The following is a 24,749-nucleotide window of genomic DNA, read 5'->3' as shown; positions in this document are numbered from 1 at the left end:
TATAACTAAATGCTTTGGAAGCAGAGACAACGCATGATTTCAAAAGGAAATTCCTGATGGACACTTGAGGGAAGTGAGCTCAGAGCGGGGGAATGGGACTGAGTGGATTGTTCTGCAGAGAGCCAGCATGGACTTGATGGGCCGAATGACCTCATTCTGTGCTGTAATGACCACGTCGACTGAAATCCAGTGGAATGTGACAACGTTCCCTGGCCAATATTTACCTGGGCACCACCAGGTGAGGTGAAGCTGTGTTGGTGGGGGTGTAATGGGCCCTCCAGGCCGGAGGGTGGCGGTATAGGAGGAGGAGTCCGGCTGCGGCTGGTACGGAAGGGCTGCTCTTGTTTACGGTCTGAATTTCGCCCACCTACCCCCCACCACCCCCCCCCCCCCCCCCCCCCACCCTTGTCGAGGGATGAATCTCCTCGGAAATTTAACCGATAAAATATAAGTTTCGCGGTTCTTCATCGCGTCGGGAAGACGGGACGGAAGTTCGCCCGACCGTTTTTTTCCGTCTGTGTTTCATAGCGGGAGAGAAAAAAAATAAGAACTTTAGAAAAGCGGCCGCGACGCGATGACGCAGTTGGCGTCGACGTCAAGACGCGATGACGTACAAAAGCTGCCGTTAGGACGCGATTACGTGTGGAAGCGCTGACGTGGCAACGGGAATGATGTCGGACGCGGTGACGTTGAACGTGGCAGGGTCGTGACCTCCAGACCAATGTTTAGGGAAGCGGCGTCAGGTGATGGAGAAGGAGAGACTGAGTGAGTAAGAGGGAAGGGGGGAACGGAATAGGGAAGGGCGTCGTGGGGGGGAATGGGGTGGGGGGGAATGGGGTGGGGGGGGTCGTGGGGGGGAATGGGGTGGGGGGGGGTTGTTGGGGGGCAATGGGGTGGGGGGGGGGTTGTTGGGGGGCAGTGGGGTGGGGGGGGGGGGTTGTTGGGGGGCAATGGGGTGGGGGGGGTTGTTGGGGGGCAATGGGGTGGGGGGCAATGGGGTGGGGGGGGGGGTCGTGGGGGGCAGTGGGGTGGGGGGGAATGGGGTGGGGGGGAATGGGGTGGGGGGGGGTCGTGGGGGGGAATGGGGTGGGGGGGGGTCGTGGGGGGGAATGGGGTGGGGGGGGGTCGTGGGGGGGAATGGGGTGGGGGGGGGGTCGTGGGGGGGAATGGGGTGGGGGGGGGGTCGTGGGGGGGAATGGGGTGGGGGGGGGGGTCGTGGGGGGGAATGGGGTGGGGGGGGGGTCGTGGGGGGGAATGGGGTGGGGGGGGGTCGTGGGGGGGAATGGGGTGGGGGGGGGGTCGTGGGGGGAATGGGGTGGGGGGGGGGGTCGTGGGGGGGAATGGGGTGGGGGGGGGTCGTGGGGGGGAATGGGGTGGGGGGGGGTCGTGGGGGGCAATGGGGGTGGGGACGATTGGGGGAGTGGGGGTGAGGGGTGGGGGTGAGGGGTGGGGGGAAGGGGAAAATGGGGGAGGAAAGGAAAATGGGGTGGGGGAAGGGGGGAAGGGGGGAAATGGGGAGAGTGGGTTGTGTGGGGGAAAATGAAGGGCGAGAGTGGGAGGCGAATGAATGGGCGGGGGAGGGGAGGCGAATGAATGGGCGGGGGGGGAGGCGAATGAATGGGCGGGGGGGGGAGGCGAATGAATGGGCGGGGGAGGGGAGGCGAATGAATGGGCGGGGGAGGGGAGGCGAATGAATGGGCGGGGGGGGGGAGGCGAATGAATGGGCGGGGGGGGAGGCGAATGAATGGGCGGGGGAGGGGAGGCGAATGAATGGGCGGGGGAGGGGAGGCGAATGAATGGGCGGGGGAGGGGAGGCGAATGAATGGGCGGGGGAGGGGAGGCGAATGAATGGGCGGGGGAGGGGAGGCGAATGAATGGGCGGGGGAGGGGAGGCGAATGAATGGGCGGGGGAGGGGAGGCGAATGAATGGGCGGGGGAGGGGAGGCGAATGAATGGGCGGGGGAGGGGAGGCGAATGAATGGGCGGGGGAGGGGAGGCGAATGAATGGGCGGGGGAGGGGAGGCGAATGAATGGGCGGGGGAGGGGAGGCGAATGAATGGGCGGGGGGGGAGGCGAATGAATGGGCGGGGGGGGGGAGGCGAATGAATGGGCGGGGGGGGGGAGGCGAATGAATGGGCGGGGGGGGGGAGGCGAATGAATGGGCGGGGGAGGGGAGGCGAATGAATGGGCGGGGGAGGGGAGGCGAATGAATGGGCGGGGGAGGGGAGGCGAATGAATGGGCGGGGGAGGGGAGGCGAATGAATGGGCGGGGGAGGGGAGGCGAATGAATGGGCGGGGGAGGGGAGGCGAATGAATGGGCGGGGGAGGGGAGGCGAATGAATGGGCGGGGGAGGGGAGGCGAATGAATGGGCGGGGGAGGGGCGGGGGAGGGGAGGCGAATGAATGGGCGGGGGAGGGGAGGCGAATGAATGGGCGGGGGAGGCGAATGAATGGGCGGGGGAGGCGAATGAATGGGCGGGGGAGGCGAATGAATGGGCGGGGGGGGGCGAATGAATGGGCGGGGGGGGGCGAATGAATGGGCGGGGGGGGAGGCGAATGAATGGGCGGGGGGCGGGGTGGGGGGGGAACGAGTGGGGAGGATGAACGAATGGGGAGAGTGGGGGGGGAATGAATGGGGAGAGTAGGAGGGAAATGAGTGGGTGGAGGGAAATGAGTGGGGGAGGGAAATGAATGGGGAGAGTGGGGATAATGGGGAGAGTAGGGGGGGAATTATTGGGGGTGAATGAATCAGGAGAGTGGAGGAGAATGGGAAGGGGAGGAGGGCAGAAGGGGAGGGGGGAAAGGAGAGAATATGGAGGGGGGAATGAGGGCTGGGGAGAATGGGGAAGGGGGTAGGAGGAGGAGGGGTGGAGAGAATAGGGAGGGTGGAATGAAGATGAGGGGTGTGGAGAATAGGGAGGGGGGAATGAGGATGAGGGGTGGGGAGAATAGGGAGGGTGGAATGAAGATGAGGGGTGTGGAGAATGGGGAGGGGGGTAGGAGGATGAGGGGTGTGGAGAATGGGGAGGGGGGTAGGAGGATGAGGGGTGTGGAGAATGGGGAGGGGGGGTAGGAGGATGAGGGGTGGGGAGAATGGGGAGGGGGGTAGGAGGATGAGGGGTGGGGAGAATGGGGAGGGGGGTAGGAAGATGAGGGCTGGGGAGAATGGGGAAGGGGGTAGGAGGATGAGGGGTGGGGAGAATAGGGAGGGAGGAATGAGGATGAGGGGTGGGGAGAATAGGGAGGGGGGAATGAGGATGAGGGGTGAGGAGAATAGGGAGGGGGATGGGAGGATGAGGGGTGGGGAGAATGGGGAAGGGGGTTCGGGGGAAGAGGAGAATGGGGATGGGGTGTGGGAAGAATGGGGAGAGTGGTGGGTGGGCGAACGAATGGGGAGAGTGGTGGTGGGGGGCGAACGAGTGGGGAGAGTGGTGGGGGGCGAACGAGTGGGGAGAGTGGTGGGGGGCGAACGAGTGGGGAGAGTGGTGGGGGGGGAAACGAGTGGGGAGAGTGGTGGGGGGCGAACGAGTGGGGAGAGTGGTGGGGGGCGAACGAGTGGGGAGAGTGGTGGGGGGGGGAAACGAGTGGGGAGAGTGGTGGGGGGCGAACGAGTGGGGAGCGGGGTGGGGGGGGAACGAGTGGGGAGAGGGGTGGGGGGGGAACGAGTGGGGAGAGGGGTGGGGGGGGAACGAGTGGGGAGAGTGGTGGGGGGGGAACGAGTGGGGAGAGTGGTGGGGGGGGAACGAGTGGGGAGAGGGGTGGGGGGGGAACGAGTGGGGAGAGGGGTGGGGGGGGAACGAGTGGGGAGAGTGGTGGGGGGGGAACGAGTGGGGAGAGTGGTGGGGGGGGAGCGAGTGGGGAGAGGGGTGGGGGGGGAACGAGCGGGGAGAGTGGTGGGGGGGGGAACGAGCGGGGAGAGTGGTGGGGGGGGGGAACGAGCGGGGAGAGTGGTGGGGGGGGGAACGAGCGGGGAGAGTGGTGGGGGGGGGAACGAGCGGGGAGAGTGGTGGGGGGGGGAACGAGCGGGGAGAGTGGTGGGGGGGGGGAACGAGCGGGGAGAGTGGTGGGGGGGGGAACGAGCGGGGAGAGTGGTGGGGGGGGGGAACGAGCGGGGAGAGTGGTGGGGGGGGGAACGAGCGGGGAGAGTGGTGGGGGGGGAACGAGCGGGGAGAGTGGTGGGGGGGGGAACGAGCGGGGAGAGTGGTGGGGGGGGGGAACGAGCGGGGAGAGTGGTGGGGGGGGGAACGAGCGGGGAGAGGGGTGGGGGGGGGAACGAGCGGGGAGAGGGGTGGGGGGGGGAACGAGCGGGGAGAGGGGTGGGGGGGGGAACGAGCGGGGAGAGGGGTGGGGGGGGGAACGAGCGGGGAGAGGGGTGGGGGGGGGAACGAGCGGGGAGAGGGGTGGGGGGGGAACGAGCGGGGAGAGGGGTGGGGGGGGAACGAGCGGGGAGAGTGGTGGGGGGAACGAGCGGGGAGAGTGGTGGGGGGAACGAGTGGGGAGAGTGGTGGGGGGGAACGAGTGGGGAGAGTGGTGGGGGGGAACGAATGGGGAGAGGGAAATGAATGGGGCGAGTAGGGGGGAATGAGTGGGGGGGAATGAGTGGGGAGAGGGAAATGAATGGGGCGAGTAGGGGGGAATGAGTGGGGGGGAATGAGTGGGGAGAGGGAAATGAATGGGGCGAGTAGGGGGGAATGAGTGGGGGGGAATGAGTGGGAGGAGGGAAATGAATGGGGAGAGTGGGGATAATGGGGAGAGTAGGGGGGAATTATTGGGGGTGAATGAATGAGGAGAGTGGGGGAGAATGGGAAGGGGAGGGGGCAGAATGGGAAGGGGAGGGGGGAAAGGAGAGAATATGGAGGGGGGAATGAGGATGAGGGGTGGGGAGAATAGGGAGGGGGTAGGAGAATGGGGAAGGGGGTTCGGGGGAAGAGGAGAATGGGGATGGAGGATGGGGTGTGGGAAGAATGGGGTGTGGGGGGTCGGAGAATGGGGAGAGGAAAGTGGGATGGGGAGGGGGAAAGGGATGGGGCGGGGGGAGGGGGTTGGTGAGGGAGGAAGGGTGTTGGGGGATATGGGTGAGAAGGGGGATATGGGGGGGAGGGGGGATGGGGGAATGGGGAGAGAGTGAGGGAGAATGGTGGAATGGGGAGGGGTTAAGGGGGACGGGAGTAGGAGGAGGAGGGGTGGGGATGGGATAGGGAGGGGACGAGGGGGAGGAGACACGGAGGGGGAGGAGAAACGGTGGGGGGGGAGGGGGAGGTGAACCGGTGGGCGGAGGGGGAGGAGAAATGGCGGGCAGGTAGAGAGGAGGTGAAACGGGTGGGGGGTGGAGAGAGGGGGAGGAGAAACGGATAGCGGGGGAGAGAGGGGGAGGAGAAAGGGGTGGTAGAGATGGGAGGGGGGCAATGGGGAGAGGGGACGGAGAGGAAGTGCAGAGGGGGAAGGGGTTGGAATATGGGGTAACAGGTGAGGATGGGGGAATGGGGGAGGTGAGGAGGGTTTTGAAGAAGGTAGATGGGAAGAGGCGGGAATGGCGGTGGGTAAGTGGAATGGAGGGAGTTGGGAATGGGAGAGGGTTTAGGGAGATAATAGGAGGAATGTGTGGGAAGTAGAGGAATGGGGGGAAAGGAGGGGGTAAAGGGAGGAATGGGAAGGGGAAGGGTTAACTGTCCAGAGACGAACAGATGTACCTGTGCTGGCTGCAATGTTCCTTTCTTCTCTAGTCCTCCAGTCAACCCCAACCATGTGTCCCTATTCCCCCCCCACCCCCCCCAAATCACATTCTGCTCTATTCAATTTATAGAGGGGAGGTTGTGGCATAGCGGGTATTGTCACTGAAGTAGCATTCCAGAGACCCAGGATAATGGCCTGAGGACCTGTGTTCGAATCCCACCATGGCTGGTGGTGAAATTTGAATTCAGTGAAAATCTAGAATTAAAAGTCTGATGATGACCATGAAACCATTGCCGATTGTTGTAAAAAAACCCATCTGGTTCACTAACGCCCTTTAGGGAAGGAAATCTGCTGTCCTTACCTGGTCTGACCTACATGTGAGTCTAGACCCACAGCAATGCAGTTGACTCTTAAATGCCCTCTGAATAAGGGTAATTAGGGGTGGGCAATAAATGTTGGCCTACCCAGTGGCACCACTTCCCACAAACGAATATAAAAAAAAAGTTCCCTTCTGCCTGCCCAGGAGCATTGTAAACACTGCGTTGGCACGCAGAACCAGGGTGACCGACTACCCCATGTTTTAAGGGATTGTCCCGAATTTGACTTTGTGCCGTGAAGGGGCACCTTTTGTCCCTTATTTCTAGAACAACCTGAGGGAGACTGATTCTGGGTGTCTCCAGGGTGAGTTTCAGTGATTCGAGCGGGTCTGAAAGTGAGTGAGTTGGCCAGCAGAGAGATGATGTGGTTGTGACTCAATACTTTCTCAGTTTTAATTCACCTCAATCCCCTCCCCTTTCACACTCGCATTGAAACTCCACCCACGCCATGCTCTCATGGTCACCAGCCTCCCCTCACCCCTTCCCTCCCTCCCTCCTCCAAAGTGACCCTTTCGTAACAGTTGCTCACTCTGGGCGAAACTGTGCCATTAGAGGAGACCTTCATTTGAACCATCCAATTATCACCCAACACTGCACTGACTAGGATTACAAAACAATCAAACTTGCATTTCTGTAGCGCCTTCCAGCACCTCAGGGCTTCAGTGAAACAGCACGGCTGTTTGTGAAACTGTCCCATCTCAATCGGGGCGCCCCAGGGACGAGCAGGAAAGTAAATTTCGCATGTGAGTGTACATTCAGAGGAAGCAGAAAAGTCTGAAACTAAGTGTGAGGAGCTATAAATGGAGCAGCCTCTAGGGTATAACTCATTGCTAGCAGGTGCTGTATCTCAGTTGTTTATTGACTGTACTGTCAAGAAACTGGATTCATTTATTTGGATAACCTTTTCCTTTCCCCCAGAAGACTGTTAAACGTGTGTGTGCGCTACCTACCTCATCTGGCACTCCACTCAAGTGGCTATTCTTTATGCGAGTTCTTATAGCTGAGACAACTTCCATTAATATCGCACCTTTAATGTAAGGCATCCTAAGTCGTTCACAGGAGAGCGAGCGCACAACATTTTGACGCCAAGCTACGTAAGGAGATATTAGGACATGCAGCTGAAAGCTTGGTCAGAGGTTTTAAGGAGCATCTTCAAGGAGAGAGCGAGGCAGAGAGGTTTAGGGAGGACCTTCAGTCACCAATGGTGCTACTGTGAAAATCATGGATGTGCAAGAGGCCAGATTTCGAGGAGTGCAAAGATCTCCGAGGATTGTAGGGGTTTGAGGAGGTGGCAGGAAATTTTATCAGGCTGATTGGCAGCAGGAAGTATCCATTTGAATCCAATCGCATTCATGTGCATTCCGCACCGGAGCCATTGGATAGTGATAAGAACACGGAATCCGGGCTGCATCACCTCCCCAATCCAGGTATTTTGTGGTTAATTGGCATCCCAGCCTGGAGCTTTTTCATAAAATTAACCATGTTTTTTTAAAATTCATTCTTGGGATGTGGGCTTCACTGGCTGGACCAGTATTTATTGCCCATCCCTAGTTGCCCCTTGAGAAGGTGGTGTTGAGCTGTCTTCTTGAACCGCTGCAGTCCATGTGGTGTAGGTACACCCACAGTGCTGCTAGGGAGGGAATTCCAGGATTTTGACCCAGTGACAGTGAGGGAACGGCGATATATTTCCAAGTCAGGATGGTGAGTGACTTGGAGAGGAATTTGGAGGTGCTGGTGTTCCCATGTATCTGCTGCCGTTGTCCCTCTAGATGGTAGAGGTTTTAGGTTTGGAAGGTGCTGTCGAAGGAGCCTTGGTGAGTTGCTGCAGTGCATCTTGTGGATGGTAAACACTGCTGCTACTGTGGGTTGGCGGTGGAGGGAGTGACTCAAGTGGGCTGCTTTGTCTTGGATGGTGTTGAGTTTCTTGAGTGTTGTTAGAGCTGCACTCATCCAATCAAGTGGAGTGTATCCCATCACACTCCTAAGCTGTGCTCTCTAGATGGTGGATAGGTTCTGGAGAATCAGGAGGTAAGTTATTTGCTCAGAATTCCTAGTCTCTGACCTGTTCTTGTAGCCACAGTATTTATATGACTGGTCAATGGTAACCTGCATGGTGTTTATATTGGAGGATTCAGCGATGGCGATGCCATTGAATGTCCAGGGATGACAGATTCTCTCATGTTGGAGATGGTCATTACCTGGCACTGTGTGGCGTGAATGTTACTTGCCACCTAACAGTCCAAGCATGAATAATTGTCTAAGTCTTCCTGCATACGGACACTATCTGAGGAGTTGTGAATGGAACTGAATGTGCAATCATCAGCAAACATCCCCACTTCTGACCTTGTGATGGAGGGAAGGTCCATAAGACATAGGAGCAGAAATTAGGCCATTCGGCCCATCGAGTCTGCTCCGCCATTCAATCATGGCTGATAAGTTTCTCAACCCCATTCTCCCGCCTTCTCCCTGGAACTGAAGTGACTGACCTCCAACAATCACAACCATCTTCAGTTCTGCTAGGCATGACTCCAACCAGCGGAGAGTTCCCCCCCACCGATTCCCATTGACTCCAGTTTTGCTAGTGAGTGCTGTGTCATTTGAGTATTGTCAATGTTGTGGGGATCGGGTTACATCTCTGGTAAATATAAGACATGGCAGAGCTTGTGAATGGTTAACAAGACCTGGTTTGGCCTATGTTAAAGGTTAACTTTGCTGTTTTTGCAAGGAGTTAGCCTTTTCCTCTGAAGCTAAGCTAAGAAGAGAGATTAACCAGGCTGGAGATGCCCTTTGCCAAAGTGTGGATTCCAGCCCCTTGTGATGAGATGATGGTGAGATTGTGGCTGAAAGGTGGGGACCTGGCTCTTTTTAGTCTGCTTCAGAGGTTGTGCAGTGGAATCCATTCAAATCCTTGAATGAGGACTTGGAAGTAAAGCAAATAAAAGCAGCCAGTCAATTTTCTTTCACATCCCATACTGGGAGCAGTTCTGTAACATACTGTGATTCCTTGCATCTCTTCAGCTCACTTGTACCTGAGAGTGGAATTTGCAGCCACAGTTTGTGAAAATTCTACACAGTGTCAGAAGCCAGTAATAATTTAGGACAATAGTCTCACTTGAGCAGTTGAAATTGTTATTCTGAGGGGGCCAGTACCCAGGTTTTTTTTACATTACTACCTCTGATTCCCTTATCCTGTGCAAAAACAACTCTGAATTATGCTCAAAAATTGACATTTTCTCCTCCTCTGTTTTGTTTTAATTGGAAAACTGTGACATTTGGCAAATCGCAAGGCACGAGGTCAGTGTGGTTTTGCCAAGAGATGTCACCAGGTGTGAGGTTGCCAATGGCAGACTTGATCTGACGTGCTGCACTCGAGTGGCCAGCTTGGGTAGCAGGACATTCAGCTGTGCAGGGCATCACATCTGAGCTCAGCCCCATGCTCCCTCAATGACTTGTGTTGAAAATCATGAAGGGTTTTGATAAAGTGAGGAGAAACTTTTACAGTAGGAGAGAGACAGATGTAAGGTGACTGGCAAATGACCCAGAGGTGACGAGGGGAATGGAATATAATAGTGGGGAAGTTTTGCTACAGTTGTACAGGGCGTTGGTGAGACCACGTCTAGGGTTTGGGTCTCCTTATTTAAGAAAGGATATAATAGCATTAGAAGCAGTTCAGAGAAGGTTCACTCAACTGATTCCTAGGATAAGGGGGTTAATCCTATGAGGAAAGGTCGGACAGGTTGAGTCTGAATCCATTGGAGAGGTGATATTGAAACATGTAAGATTCTGAGGGGATTTGACAGGATGGGTACTGAGAGGATGCTTCCTCTTGTGGAAGAGACTAGAAGTCGGGCGACACTGCTTAAAAATAAGGGGTCTCTCATTTAAGATAGATGTGGAGAAATTTTTTCTCTGAGGGTCATGAATCTTTGGAACTATCTTCCCCAGGGAGCGGTAGAAGCAGAGGTAGACACTCTCTCGTTAGTCGAGAATCTAAGGGGTTTGGGAGTAGCTGGGGAAAATGGAATTGAGGCCACAATCAGATCAGCCATGACCTTATTGAATGGCGGAGCAGGCTCAAGGGGCCGAATGGCCTATTCCTGCTCCTAATTTGTCTGGTCATGACACGGGGTGGGGGGGGGGAAGAAAATTTAAACAGTGTGTTGTTGTGATCCAGAATGTGCTGCCTGAAAGGAAGGTGAAAGCAGATTTCAATTGCAGACTTCAGAAGGGAATTGGATAAGAACTTGAAAAATTACTGGGCAATGGGGCTGGAGTAGAACTAATTGGAATGGTTCCACCGAATGACCACCACCTATGCTGTATCGTTCTCTGTGGCCTTTCCAGGAGAGGCCTGTATCACTGGATGGCAGTGACACTGGGCTGGCTGGTTTCCTTTCTTAATCTTCCACCCCCACATCCTCACCAAGCCCTTCCAAATCCTTTCCGCAGTCTCAGGGTGATGTCCAACCGCATGGGGCAGTAGGAGGTGTGAGTTCACACGATTAAAACCTCCAGGAACACGTCCAACCAGATTGACAACTGTAAACTTGGACCAGGGGTTACACCAGAATGAAAGAAAGACTTGCATTTCTATAGAGCCTTACAGGACCTGGTTGCTGCCTAAAAATCTAGGCTGCTGCCCCAGTGCAATACTAGGACATGGATTGTGTGAATTCACATGGGGCATTGACCCACTGTCCCTTCAGAGCTGCTTCTGTTTCTTAAAAAAAAAAGTTTGCATTTATGTAGCACCTTTTATGAGCTCACTACATCCCAAAGCGCTTTACAACCAATGATGTACTTTTCAGACAAATACAAGATCCTGCAGATGCTGGAAATCTGAAATGGAAAGATAAAATGCTAGAAATACTCAGGTCAGGCAGTACCTGTGGAGAGACTAACAGAGTTAACATTCAGGTTAATGACTTCTCAGCACGTGTACCTTTCAGTGTAGTCGCTGAACACAGCAGTCAATTTGCACAAAGCAGGATCCCTACAAATAGCAATGCCCAGATGATCGGGGTTTTTTTTCCTGTGGTATTAGGTTGAGGGATAAGTGTTGCCCAGCATGTGGGGAGAACGCCTGCTGCTGCTCCTCTTCGAAATAGTGGCTGTGAAACCGTACCTCCAGCCGAAAGGCCTCTCTTTAACGTCTCATCGGAAAGACGGCATCTCCGACAGTGCAGCGCTCCCTCAGTACCATGCTGCAGCTAAAATAAAGGGAATCAAATCATTCCCTCACATGATGTGAAGCACATGTTGTTAACCTATCTGCAAACAATGGTTGATTAGACTGTCCTATGCTAAGGTGGACTGTGATAGTTCTGATAGGAAGGGGCTTTGAGCGGAGATTGGAGTTTACAATGTACTTGTACAAAAGAAAACCCTCTGTGCTTCCTGCAAGTGCAGAGGTTCCAGCCTGGAGTATGACGATAACTCTGCTTTGTCGTCTTTTGACCACCACACCCCACTCGTGGAAGTGAGGATCTGCCTTGATTGGGCAGGTTAATTGTATTAACAATCATGCAGGAGCCTCTGTTTTGTACAATGGTGCCATTAACACCTGATAAAGCAGTGGCTGCAGCCTCATTGTGAATGGAGACACGCAGGTCTGCATACACACAAAAGCAGACTGAAACTCTTGAGGAAACATCTGAGCATGCATCCGGTGAAGATGTACAGCCACTATTTCAAACTGACCTGGCTCCTGTTCACCCAAAAACCCCGGAAAGTGGCTTGGTTAGAAGAGACAGAAAGTGTCGGAAGGTACCCAAGTCAAAAGACTCATCCTCACAAAGCAGCTTTCTCTGGCAGCCAGTATGCAGTTGTAAGTGTCTTTCGCTTGTTTGTGTTTGCTTGTTATCCTCTCCAGAGTTTCGTTGGCTGGTGTAGAGGTATCGACTGAGCAAAACAGGTCTTTGGGGAGGGTCATTGGACCGTGAATTCCTGTTTGTCTTGCCCCCTTCCCCCAACTTTTGCTTTTATTTTAAAAGATCAGTTCTCCAATGTTTTAATTCAAGCCTGTTGGATGTTGTTGAGTTAAAATGAGTTCTCTGCCATTTCCCCTCCCCCAACTTCCCAGTGTCTGTTGCATCGAGATGTCATATGACCCTCTGTATCTCTGTAAATTCCTTCAGCCCTACGATCCTCTGACCTTTGAGCACCTCCAATTCTGGCTACTTGAGCATCCCCAATTTTAATCATTGCACCATTGATGGCCATGCCTTCAGCTGCCTGGGCCCTGAGCTCTGGAATTTCCTTCCTAATCTCTCTACCTCTCCCCTTCCTCCTCTTCAAGTTGCTCTTTAAAAACCTACCTCTTTGACCAAGCTTTTGTTCAGCTGTCCTAATATCTCCTTGCATGTCAAATTTTGTTTGTGTTCCTGTGAAGTGCCTGGGGCCATTTTGCTACTTTCGAGACATTATGTGGGTGAAAACATAGATAAAAACAAAAAAACTGCGGATGCTGGAAATCCAAAACAAAAACAGAATTACCTGGAAAAACTCAGCAGGTCTGGCAGCATCGGTGGAGAAGAGCAAAGTTGCCGTTTCGAGTCCTCAATGAGTTTTTCCAGGTATTTCTGTTTTTGCTATGTGAATGAAAATTGTTTTGTGTGCATGCTCTGTATGTGTACATTGCCACTTTTTATTCTTTCCCGAGATGTGGGTGTCACTGGCAAGGCAGCGTTTGTTGCCCATCCCTAATTGCCCTTGAACTGAGTGGCTTGCTCGGCCATTTCAGGGGCAGTTAAGAGTCAACCACATTGCTGTGGGCCTGGAGTCACACGTAGGCCAGACTGGGTAAGGTCGGCAGATTTCCTTCCCTAAAGGACATTAGTGGACCAGATGGGTTTTTACAACAATCAATGATAGTTCCTTGGTCACCAGTTACTGAGGCTGTCTTTATTATCCAGATTTATTAATTGAATTTAAGCTCCCAACAGCTGCCCTGATTGGAACCCATGTCTCCCAAAGCATGTCCTGGATTGCTAGTCCAGTGACGTTACCACTCTGCCACCAGCATCCCAAGTACACTCATGTAGACCAAAATCGTCCCAGGTTTTGCTTTATCTTTTCTTCTTCACTGTCTCAGTTGGGATCAGGCACCAGCCTCTCAACCTTCCCAACCCGTATGACTGAGCCACACAGTGAATTGGAAAAGCTGCTTCAGATGGTCCAACTTAGGAAAAACAAAGGAGCGATAGTGAGCCAGTACAAAACACTCGCTCGGCCTCAACTAGAGTCTCACATCCGGTTCTGGGCACCTCACTTTAGGAAGGATGTGCAGGTTTCAGAGGGGTTAAAGAAAAGATTCACCAGGGATGAAGATCTTCAGCGTGGATAGACTGGAGAAGGTGGGACTGTCCTCCTTGGAGGAGAGAAAGTTGAGAAGAGATTTGATAGAGGTAATCAAAATTATGAGGGGCCTGGACAGAGTAGATAGAAACTTCCCATTGGTGGAAGCGTCGAGAAGCAAACGGTACAGATTTAAGGTGATTGGCAAAAGAAGCAACAGCAACGTGAGGCCAAACTTAATGCAGCAAGTGATTAGAATTTGGAATGCGCTGCCTAAGAGTGTAGTGGATGCAGGGTTAATTGAGGCATTCAAAAGGAGACTGGATAGTTATCTGAAGAGAATAAGACTATAAGACGTAGGAGCAGAAATAGGCCATTCAGCCCATCCAATCTGCTCCGCCATACAATGAGATCATAGCTGATCTGATAATCCTCAACTCTGCTTTCCTGCCTTTTCCTCATAACCCTTGACTCCCTGACTGATTAAAAATCTGCCTGTCTCAGCCTTGAATATGCTTAATGACCCAGCCTCGACAGCCCTCTGCGGTAAAGAATTCCACAGATTCACTACCCTCTAAGAGAAGAAATTCCTCCTCATCTGTTTTAAATGGGTGAGCTCTTACTTTGAGATTATGCCCTCTGGTCCTAGACTCTCCCACAAGGGGAAACCACCTCTCAGCATCTACCCTGTCAAACTCCCTAAGAATCTTATGTTTCAATAAGTTCGCACCTCAGTCTTCTAAATTCCAATGAGTACAGGCCCAACCTACTCAACCTTTCCTCACAAAATCCCTCCATACCTGGGATCAACCTAGTAAGCCTTCTCTGGACTGCCTCCAATGCTAGTATATCTTTCCTTAGATAAGGGGACCAAAAGTGTTCACAATATTCTAGGTGTGGTCTAACTAGTGCCTTGTATAGTTTTAGCAAGACATTCTATTTGCCTCCCCTGTTACCTGCTGAACTTGTATGTTAGCTTTTTGGGATCCATGCACAGTGACTCCCAAATCCCTCTGTGCTGCTGATTTCTGCAGTCTTTCTCCATATAAATAATATTCAACTCCTCTATTCTTCCTGCCAAAGTGCATAACCTCACATTTTCCCATGTTATATTGTCAAGATTTTGTCCACTCATTTGACCCCTGTATACCCTTTCTGTAGACTCTGTCATCCTCTTGCCTTCCCACCTATTTTTGTGTCATCCGCAAACTTGGTGATAGTACATTCACTTCCCTCATCTAAGTCATTAATTTATATTGTAAATAATTGTGGCCCCAGCACTGATCCCTGTGGCACTCCACTAGTTACAGGTTGCCATCCTGAAAAAGCCATCCTTATCCCAACTCTCTTCTATTAGTTAGCCAATCCTCTATCCATGTTAAAAAGGTATATATAAATAAATGTGAGGTCCACGGGGAGAAGGTTGGGGTGGGGCACTAGATGAGTTACTCTTGCAGAGAGCTGGCATGGCACAAAAGGCTGAATCTTCTCCTTCTGGGCTGCAACCATTCTGTGGAGAATGGGACATAGGCTTGGCACGGCAAAGAGCTGGCATGGACATAATGGGCTGAATGGCTGCCTTTGTTGAGAGATTCTGATTCTTTCCTGGAGTCTGTAATGAGTTTGGATGAAATTCTTTGGTACTCCAAAGTAAGCCTGTGCATTTGCATGTTCATGTGATATCTGTCCTTTGCGCAGTTGTGTCCACCTATCTCACATTTAATCTGCTGAACCCAGAGTGTGTACAAGTCTGTGTCCTTTCTGTTCCTATCCCCAAAGCATCATCTACAACACCCCACCTTCCTCATCCACATGCAGGCCCTGAGCGACATCATTCATCAATACACCATCAGTTTCTGCATGTGCATCACTGATCCCAACTCCAGCTCACTCAATCCTATCTGTACTTTTACACTGTTACGCCTAATACCCATTCATGAGTGATCCATAACCTCCTGCAGTTAACTGCTAGGCACAGTGATGTCATCTTCAGTGCTTGCTGCAAAGCCCATTCTTGCCCTCCCCACTGACTCCACGACACCTCCCCGCTCACTGTCTCAGGCTGAGCCAGTACGTGTTCAGCTTCAAAATCCTGTCCAATCTCAAGCTTGGTTTCAGAAATTTCCAATTTAACCTTCAGCAAAAAAATAAACCTGTATTTATCCAGTCTGTTACGTGAGCTCAGGGTGTGCCAAAGTGCCTTCCAGCCAGTGAAGCACTTTTCAGAGTGCCACAACTGTAGTAGTGTAGGAAAAGTAGCGGCAGTCAATTTACGCACAGCAAGCTCCCACAAGCAACAATGTGATTAGCGGCCAGTTAACCTGTTTTTTTTAAGAATTGATTAAGGGTTATCAGCCAGAACACTGGGGGATATCTCCCTTGCTGTTCTTCAAAATGGTGTTGAGGGATCATCTGAGAAAGCAGTTTAACGGCCTCAGTCGGAGAAACGGCAGCTCTGGTACTACAGCATTCCCTCAGTACTGTGCTGGGAGGCGTCGTTCTAGGTTTTGTGCTCAAGTGCATGCATTGGGCCTTGAAGCTACGACCTTCTGACTCGGCTGGAGTGCAATCCACTGAGGCACAGCTGACAAGATACGAACTCAAACTCCATTTGTCAATCGATGTCATCAAACTGGTTATATTGATTAGAAATGCTGAGAATGGGGAAATGCTGGTGCTCACTTTATTCTCTATGCTTAGAATTTACAAGTAGTCGGTGCTTTGTGATTCCTGTCATCCAGTGCCTGTAGACTTTGATTTGGAGAAAAGATTTTAATATGTTCACCAACTAATATGTGGTAGTGTTCCAACCTGAATCCTCCTTTTGTCTCCTAGACGATGGCGTCCAGAGCAGGGGAGGATGAGTTTGTGAGAAGTTTGACTAAACTCCTCCGAAGCTATGGTAAGTCGGATTCAATAGGGTAGTTAAACTACTTCCTCTGGAGGGGGAGTCCAGAATAATGGGGCAGAACCTTGAAATTAGAGCCAGGAATGAAATCAGAAAACACTTCACCACACAAAAGGCAGTGAAAATCGTTCTTCCTTACCCCAAACCCAATGGAAATTTATTAGACCCAGAATGAAAGATTTTTGAGTAAAGGAGTCAAGGGATGTGGCACCAAAGTGTATAAATGGAGCTGAGGTAATTCGTTGATGGGACGTGGGTGTCGCTGGCTAGGCCAGCATTTGTTATCCATCCCTAATTGCTCTTGAGAAGGTGGTGGTGAGCCACTGCCTTGAGCTACTGCAGTCCATGAGGTGTAGGCGCACCCACAGTGCTGTTAGGGAGAGAGTTCCAGGATTTTGACTCGTTATCTAATAAAATGGCAGAGTTCCTAAGGAGACACTGGTTTAGAAACTAAGACATTAAAAGCAAAAAAAAAAGGGAAGCAGACAAGTTTTATTTCTAACCTAAAAGATAATGAACTTGTGTGATGTGTTACTAGGTTTGCAGCAGATAATTAATGCATTTCCTGGAGAGGATCTTAGCGAGATGCTAGGTAGGTGGGAATTGATCTTTCAAAAAGCTTGTTGGGGGTTTAAAGTTTAAAGCATTGCAATGTATAAACCAGATGGATTTTGATTCCTTTAAACAGCTTGTGTTCTTGTTGTGAACTGTTAACACACTGTGCAGCCCCCAGTGCCTGAACTTCTTCATTGCCTGAAAGGAACAATAGCTGGTGCACTTAAAAGTCTGTCTCTGGGACTCCTGCACTGGCTTGTTGTGGGCAATGTGGCTGCCATGTTTCCTACATTCCAACAGTGACAATGCTTCAAAAGTATTTCATTTAGTGCTGTAAAGTGTTTTGCGAGGTCCTGCGTTGTGAAAGGTGCTACATAAATGCAAGTCTCTCTTGGGTCACAATTTCATGAGATCCTTGAGTAAAGGTGGTGCTTACTTCAATCGATGAGAATGTATCTTAGTTATTGAAAGACTGACTTGCATTCATATAGCACTGGAAGCATTATGATCAGTGAAGAAGATAGCGTAGAACTTCAAAAGGACGTAGACAAGTTGGATTGGGTGGACAGGTGGCAGATGAAGTTCAATGTGGAGAAATGTAAAGTGATTCGTTTTGGTGGGAAGAACACGGAGAGACAATATAAAATAAAAGGTACGACTCTATAAAGGGGGGTGCAGGACCGGATGTATATGTGCACTAGTCATTGAAAGTGGCAGGACAGGTTGAGAGAGCGGTTAATATAGCATGCAGTATCCTGGGCTTTATTAATAGGGGCATGGAGTACAAAAGCAAGGAGTTTATGTTGAATTTGTATCAGTCACTAGTTTAGGCTCAGATGGAGTATTTGGTCCAGTTCTGGGTGCCACACTTCAGAAAGAATGTGAAGGCATTAGAAAGAGTGCAGAAAAGATTCATAAAAGTCCTAGGGATGAGGAACTTCAGTTAAGAAAATAGATGAGAGGACTGTTTTCCTTGGAGTAAAGGAGACTGTGAGGAGATTTTATGGAAGTGTTCAAGGTCATGAGGGGTCTGGAAAGAGTAGATAGGGAGAAATTATCCCCACTTATGAAAGGGCTGAGAATGAGCGGGCACAAATTTAAAGTAATTGGCAAAAGAAGCAAGAGTAGCATCAGTATTTTTTCTCACCCAGCGAGTGGTTAAGGCCTGGAATGCACTGCCTGAGAGTGTGGTGGAGACAGGTTCAGTTGAGACATTCATAAGGGAATGAGATTGTTTCTGAAAGGAGGAATGTGCAGGGTTACAGAGTGAAGGCAGGAGCATGAGCAATTCACCTAGTGCCACTCAGAGAGCTGGTACAGATACGATGGGCCGAATGGCCTTCACTATAACATTCGTGATTCTAGTGTCCCAAAGTCTTAACAGCCAATGAAGTGCTTTTAAAATGTAATCGCTGTTGTAACATTGGAAACACAGCAGCCGCTTTTAGCACCACAAGCTGTCACCAACAACGCTGTGATGACCAGATCCCCTCTTTTTAGTGTTGTTGGTCGAGAAATAAATATTGACCCAGGACAATGGGGAAAAAGCCCCTCTGCTCTTTTTTGAAATAGAAGGCCATTTGGTCCATTGTGTCGGTGCTAGTTCTTTAGAAAAACTATCCAATTAAGTCAGTTTTATATATAAAAAAAAATAGCCCGAATGTCTTCCATGATACTTTCCCCAAATATTGTAAATGTCTGTTGCTTGGAGAATTTTGGAAATGGGCAAGCGGAGTGCAATTGATGGAACTAGGGGGCACACTTTCAGAAGAAGGGGCTAGCCAATTAAGACGGAAATGAGAATTTTCTTCACTCAAAGGGCTGTGAATCTTTGGAATTCTCCATCCAAAAGAGCTGTGGATGCTCAAACATTGGGTATATTCAAGACAATAGATTTTTGAGCACCAAGGGAACTAAGAGATATGGGGATAGTACAGGAAGATGGAAATCAGTCATGGTCTTATTGGATGGTGGCGGAGGCTCGAGGGGCTCTATGACCATCTCCTCCATTTTCTTATGTTCCTATATTATGAATCAGAAACATTTGTCTGTCCCTCTTAATGAGGCATGGTATTGTCTCTCAGGAGAACTGTGAGCACTTTTTAAAAATTCTTTCGTGGGATGTGGGCATCGCTGGCAAGGCCAGCATTTATTGCTCATGCCTAATTTCCCTTGAGAAAGTAGTGGTGAGCTGCCACCTTGGACTGCTGCATTCCAAGTGCTCCCGGTACTCTTAGGGAGGGCGTTCCAGGATTTCGACCTAGCGACAGTGAAGGAACGGCGATATACTTCCAAGTCAGGGTGGCTAGTGACTTGGAGGGGAACTTCAAGGTGGTGGTGTTCCCATGCACCTGTTGACCTTGTCCTAGTTGGTAAAGGTTGCAGGTTTGGAAGGTGCTGTTGAAGAAGTCTTGGTGAATTGCTGCAGTGCGTCTTGTAGTCGGTACACACGGCTGCCTCTGTGCGTTGGTGGTGGAGGGAGTGAATATTGAAGGTGGTGGATGGGGTGCCCATCAAGTGGGCTACTTTGTCCTGGATGATATTGAGCTTCTTGCGTTGCTGGAGCTGCACTCATCCGGGCAAGTGGAGAGTGTTCCTATACTATGTTGTTTAACGGGGATGAGCCACTTACAGGAAGCTTAGTTACACATGTGAATGCGTTTCTGGCACCCTTTTGTACAGGTGACTCTGTACTGAGTGGGACAAGTACTCTGTCGCTATTAACTGTCGGCCTCCAGCTCCTCCACAATCTCTTTGAGCAGCATCTCCTGCCACGCAAGTACCAGCATGGATTCATCGCATTGCCCTCCCACCCTTCTGATACTGTCTCAGTCCTTGAGGTGCAGTTCCTTTTCGATGTCCTACAGAAAACCGTCTCCCTGAAGGTTGGTGAAACTTGGCTTATTTTATTTTCTGTGTATTCCTGGCATTTAAAACTGTGGGTTGAATTTCCATGGATAATGTCAGTCACCATGTTTTCTTCACCGGGGGGGGGGATGTACTCGTCAGGACACTTTGCAAGAATACCAATACAAGGGGGAAACAATTTATACTGTCTATGAAGAGAGTGTTAATTTGTTGGCAATGGGACAACATTTGCTCAATAATCCTCAGTGCGATAAGAATTACACTGACGGTTTAAGATTGTCAGTTAGGCTTGCAGTGTGGCTCATTTCCGTGTTCTGGAAGCTACATATATTAATACACAGATGCTTTTGTTATATGTATGTAGTGTTTTTTCTAGATACAGAGTAAAACTCCCTCTACACCGTCCCCATCAAACACTCCCAGGACAGGTACAGCACGGGGTTAGATACAGAGTAAAGCTCCCTCTACACTGTCCCCATCAAACACTCCCTGGACAGGTACAGCACGGGGTTAGATACAGAGTAAAGCTCCCTCTACACTGTCCCCATCAAACACTCCCAGGACAGGTACAGCACGGGGTTAGGTACAGAGTAAAGCTCCCTCTACACTGTCCCCATCAAACACTCCCAGGACAGGTACAGCACGGGGTTAGATATAGAGTAAAGCTCCCTCTACACTGTCCACATCAAACACGCCCAGGACAGGTACAGCACAGGGTTAGTTACAGAGTAAAGCTCCCTTTGCAGTATAAGTTAATTACCACGTAACCTGTCTTGTTTTAATGATTTTGGTTGGGGGTTAAATATTAGCCAGTAAACTGGGAATGATTCACCTCCTGGAATAGTGGTATGGGCTCGCTTATATCCACTCTGATCTGAAAGCCAGGTCGCTGGGGGGAGTTCCCCATCTCTTCAGGAAGGTGGCACGTCTGGTCCTGACTGATTCTGTTCAGGTTTAACTGCAAGTGGTGCTTCAGTGAGGGAGGGTGTAAGACTGGATCTGTTGTTGTAAGGATACTTCCAGTTGAAAACCTAATGAAAAACATCCTTAGAAATGAAGATTGATCACTTTCAGAATCCAGTGTAAAATCTATAACACAATCCAGGTATCAGCTGGGATTAAGTTGTAAAATATGTGAGATTGTAACACTTCTGTCTCCTGGCAACAATCTGATGGTGTTCTTTAGTCTTTTCTCAGGAATTGTAATTTTGCTGGATTGGTGAGGAGCATTATAGTGACTTCAGTTTTATTCAGTCTTGCCCCTGGGACTGATAGATGAACTTAAGGCAAATACGTGCTTGGAGAAGAAAATTCAGAAACTAAATCTCTGAAAGGAGACTGGATTATAAGACCGTAAGACATGGGAGCAGAAATTAGGCCAATCAGCCCATCGAGTCTGCTCTGCCATTCAATCATGGCTGATAAGTTTCTCAACCCCATTCTCTCACCTTCTCCCCGTAACCTTTGATCCCCTTACCAAACAACAACCTATCTATCTCGGTCTTAAATACACTCAATGACCTGGCCTCCACAGCCTTCTGTGGCAATGAATTCCATAGATTCACCACTGTCTGGCTAAAGAAGTTTCTCCACATCTCTGTTCTAAAAGGTCTTTCCTTTACTCTGAGGCTGTGCCCTCAGGACCTCGTCTTTCCTACTAATGGAAACATCTTCCCCACGTCCACTTTATCCAGACCTTTCAAATTGACTGGGGCTGTAGAGTTCTTGAAGAGGGAAAACAGAAATTGAATGATATCAATCCGAAGGTGTCCGAGATGATGGAACGTATTAGAGGGGAGATCAGACTGAGATGAGAAAGAATGTTTTCTTTTGGAGGGTTGTGAATCTTTGGAACTGTCTTCCCCAGAGAGCTGTGGAGATTGGGCCATTGAATATATTCAAGGCTGAGTTGGACAGATTTTTGATGGACAAGGGAGTCGAGGGTAGAATGGGGGCAGAAAGGAAAGTGAAAGAAGAAGCAAAGAATTGTACAAAGGTGGGTGGCAGGTCAGAAGATTGGGCAGAATATAAAAAACAGTAAGAATGACTAAAAGATTACCAAGGAAGGAAAAATTAGAGTAAGAGAGAAAACCAGCTAGGAATATAAAAACAGATAGTAAGAGTTTCTATAGATATTTAATTAAAAAGTTAACAATGTGAGCATTGTCCCTATAGAAAGTGAATCTGGGGAATTAATAATGGAAAATAAGGAGATGGCAGGTGAATTGAGCAGGTATTTTGCATTGGTCTTCATTGTAGAGGATACAAGGAACATCCCAGAAAGAGCTGTAAATCAGTAATTGGAAGGGAGGGAGGAACTGAAGAAAATTACAATCACCAGGGAAGTGGGACACCAAATTGTTGGGGCTGCGGGTTGACAAGTCCTCAGGTCCTGATGGACTTCATCCTAGGGTCTTGAACGAAGTAGCTAGTGAGATAGTTGGTGCGTTGGTTTTAATTTCCCAAAATTCCCTAGATTCGGGGAAGGTTCCATTAGATTGGAGAGTAGCAACTGAGACCACATCTAGAGCACTATGCACAGGATTGGCCTCTTTATTTAAGGAAGGATGTAAATGCATTGGTAGCAGTTCAGAAAAAGTTGACTGGACTAAGGCCTGGAATGGGAGGGTTGTCTTATGAGGAAAGGTCCGACAGCCTAGGCTTGTACCTGCTGGAGTTTAGATAAGTAAAAGGTGACTTGATTGAGAGCATAAGAAATGGAGCAGGAGTAGGCCATTCGGCCCCTCAGGTCTGCTCCGCTATTCATTAAGATCATGGCTGATCTGTTTGTGTTTCGAATTCCACATTCTCATCTACCCCGATAACCTTAGATTCTTGTTAGGCAATGGAATCAATCTACCTTTGCCTTCGAAATATTCAATGAACCCTCATCCACTGCCTTCAGAGGCAGGAAATTCCAAAGTCGCACAACCCTCAGAGAAAATTTCCCCTCATCTCTGACCTAAAGCGGGTGACCCCTAATTTTAAAACAGTGCCCCCTCGTTCTGGACTCATCCACAAGAGGAAACATCCTTGAAACATAAGGCCCTGAGGGGTCTTGACAGGGTGGATGTGCAGAGGATGTTTCCTTTTGTGGGAGAATCTAGAAATAGGGGTCACTGTTTAAAAATAAGGGGTCACCCATTTAAGACCAAGATGAGGAGAAATTTTTGTGAGGGTCATGAATCTCTGTTCCTCAAAAGGTGGTGGAAGCAGAGCCTTTGAATATTTTAAGGCAGAGATAGATAAATTCTTGATAAGCAAGGGGGTGAAAGGTTATTGGGAGCAGATGGGAAGGTGAAGGTTACAATCAGATCAGCTGTGATCTTTTTGAAAGGCTTGAGGGGCCGAGTGGCCTGCTGTTCCTAATTCGTATGATCATATAGAGTTAAGGCCATATTCAGTTCAGCCATGATCTTATTGAATGACAGCACAGGTTTGAGGGGCTGACTGGCCTATTCCTCCTATTTCATATGATCTTGCTTGCTACACCGCTGTGCCCCTGGCTTTGTGTAATACCATTTCTTTTGTTCCAGTTGGTACATCCCCCGGGGCCCAAACTCCAGACACCTGTGAGGATCATGGCTTTTAAGTCTCTCCGATTCTTAGAGGTACGTTTATGGTGACGTTCCCGTCCAATCTGGGTCAGTGGGTGAGCAGCCCTCCTCGTCTCAGCTGCTGAAAGCAAGTGTTGGCCGCCTTCTGGACAGACACACTGGTTCCCAATCTCAGCTGGAAGCCAGAATGCGATTGGTCTCACCCTAGCCCAGCCAGGCTGAAGCTGAGGGTGGGTTGGGGCAGGGGGAATTGTGTTAGTGATCGGGATTTGTGGTTCCTGATGTGTATCCCTGCTGGGAAACCTGCGCGCGAGAGCGTGGAGCGTGGACTGGATTGCGTTCAGCCGCAATACCCCTGGATAAACTGGAGCGACGATCTAACATTGTTCCAGCACCTTTAACGAAGTGAAACATCTCAAAATGCTTCACAGGAGAGGAAACTTGACACTGAACCAAAAAAAAACAATATTGGGACAGACATCTGAAGCTTGGTTAAAGGGGTAAATTTTATAAACCATTCTGTATGATTGCACTCTCATATCTATGGGACCTGATCTTGTGCTCGTTCTTTCTCTTTCGCTGTCTGGTTCCCATGCAGGCGCTCTGGTTCTGTGGATAGGATCGATTTCTGAATTGGCAGTGGCTCATAGGACAACAACAACTTATAATTATATAGCGCCTTTGAAAAGAATGAGAATTTTAAAACCAAGACATTGCTTGTAAAAAAAAAATAACAAGTTTAAAAAAAAAAGTCTAAATGAGGGTTAATGTGGATGTATGTGAATGTATGGAGTGTGGTTAATAAGGTTGTTGAACTATAGGGCACAGGTCGACAAATGGAATTATGATATAAAAACAAAAAAACTGCGGATGCTGGAAATCCAAAACAAAAACAAAAACAGAATTACCTGGAAAAACTCAGCAGGTCTGGCAGCATCGGCGGAGAAGAAAAGAGTTGACGTTTCGAGTCCTCATGACCCTTCGACAGAACTTGAGTTCGAGTCCAAGAAAGAGTTGAAATATAAGCTGGTTTAAGGTGTGTGTGTGGGGGGTGGAGAGGGAGAGAGAGAGGTGGAGGGGGGGGGTGTGGTTGTAGGGACAAACAAGCAGTAATAGAAGCAGATCATCGAAAGATGTCAACAACAATAGTACAAAAGAACACAGGTGTTAAAGTTAAAGTTGGTGATATTATCTAAGCGAATGTGCTAATTAAGAATGGATGGTAGGGCACTCAAGGTATAGCTCTAGTGGGGGTGGGGAGAGCATAAAAGATGTAAAAAAAAAGGAACAACACCTCATCTTCCGACTAGGCACTTTACAGCCATCCGGACTGAATATTGAATTCAACAACTTTAGGTCCTTTTCTTTTTTTTTCAATAAATTATATAGATTTTCCTTTTCCCACCTATTTCCATTATATAAAAAAAAAGAAAAAAAAATTTTTTTTTTACATCTTTTATGCTCTCCCCACCCCCACTAGAGCTATACCTTGAGTGCCCTACCATCCATTCTTAA

At 49.8% G+C, this 24,749-nt stretch overlaps 1 protein-coding gene across 3 annotated transcripts in view; it reads left to right on the top strand.

Annotated features, from left to right (window-relative positions):
- Positions 1–421: 421 nt before the first annotated feature.
- The window catches only part of LOC121284842 (serine/threonine kinase 11 interacting protein), a 106,575-nt gene continuing 82,247 nt past the window's right edge, over positions 422–24,749 (top strand). Inside the window, exons 1-4 of one of the 3 annotated variants that reach the window (XM_041200636.1) lie at positions 422–769; positions 16,182–16,248; positions 19,492–19,694; positions 23,214–23,288. In XM_041200636.1, the coding sequence (XP_041056570.1) occupies positions 16,185–16,248; positions 19,492–19,694; positions 23,214–23,288 (342 nt within the window). In that variant the 5' untranslated portion in view covers positions 422–769; positions 16,182–16,184. The remainder of the gene's footprint in view (positions 770–16,181; positions 16,249–19,491; positions 19,695–23,213; positions 23,289–24,749) is intronic. The other 2 variants (XM_041200635.1, XM_041200637.1) reach the window with 2 other exon arrangements.

Source organism: Carcharodon carcharias, chromosome 12 (assembly GCF_017639515.1).
Source record: "Carcharodon carcharias isolate sCarCar2 chromosome 12, sCarCar2.pri, whole genome shotgun sequence".
Lineage (NCBI taxonomy): Eukaryota > Metazoa > Chordata > Chondrichthyes > Lamniformes > Lamnidae > Carcharodon > Carcharodon carcharias.
The sequence above is the reverse complement of the archived record's forward strand: the minus strand, read 5'-3'. Positions and strand labels throughout refer to the sequence as shown.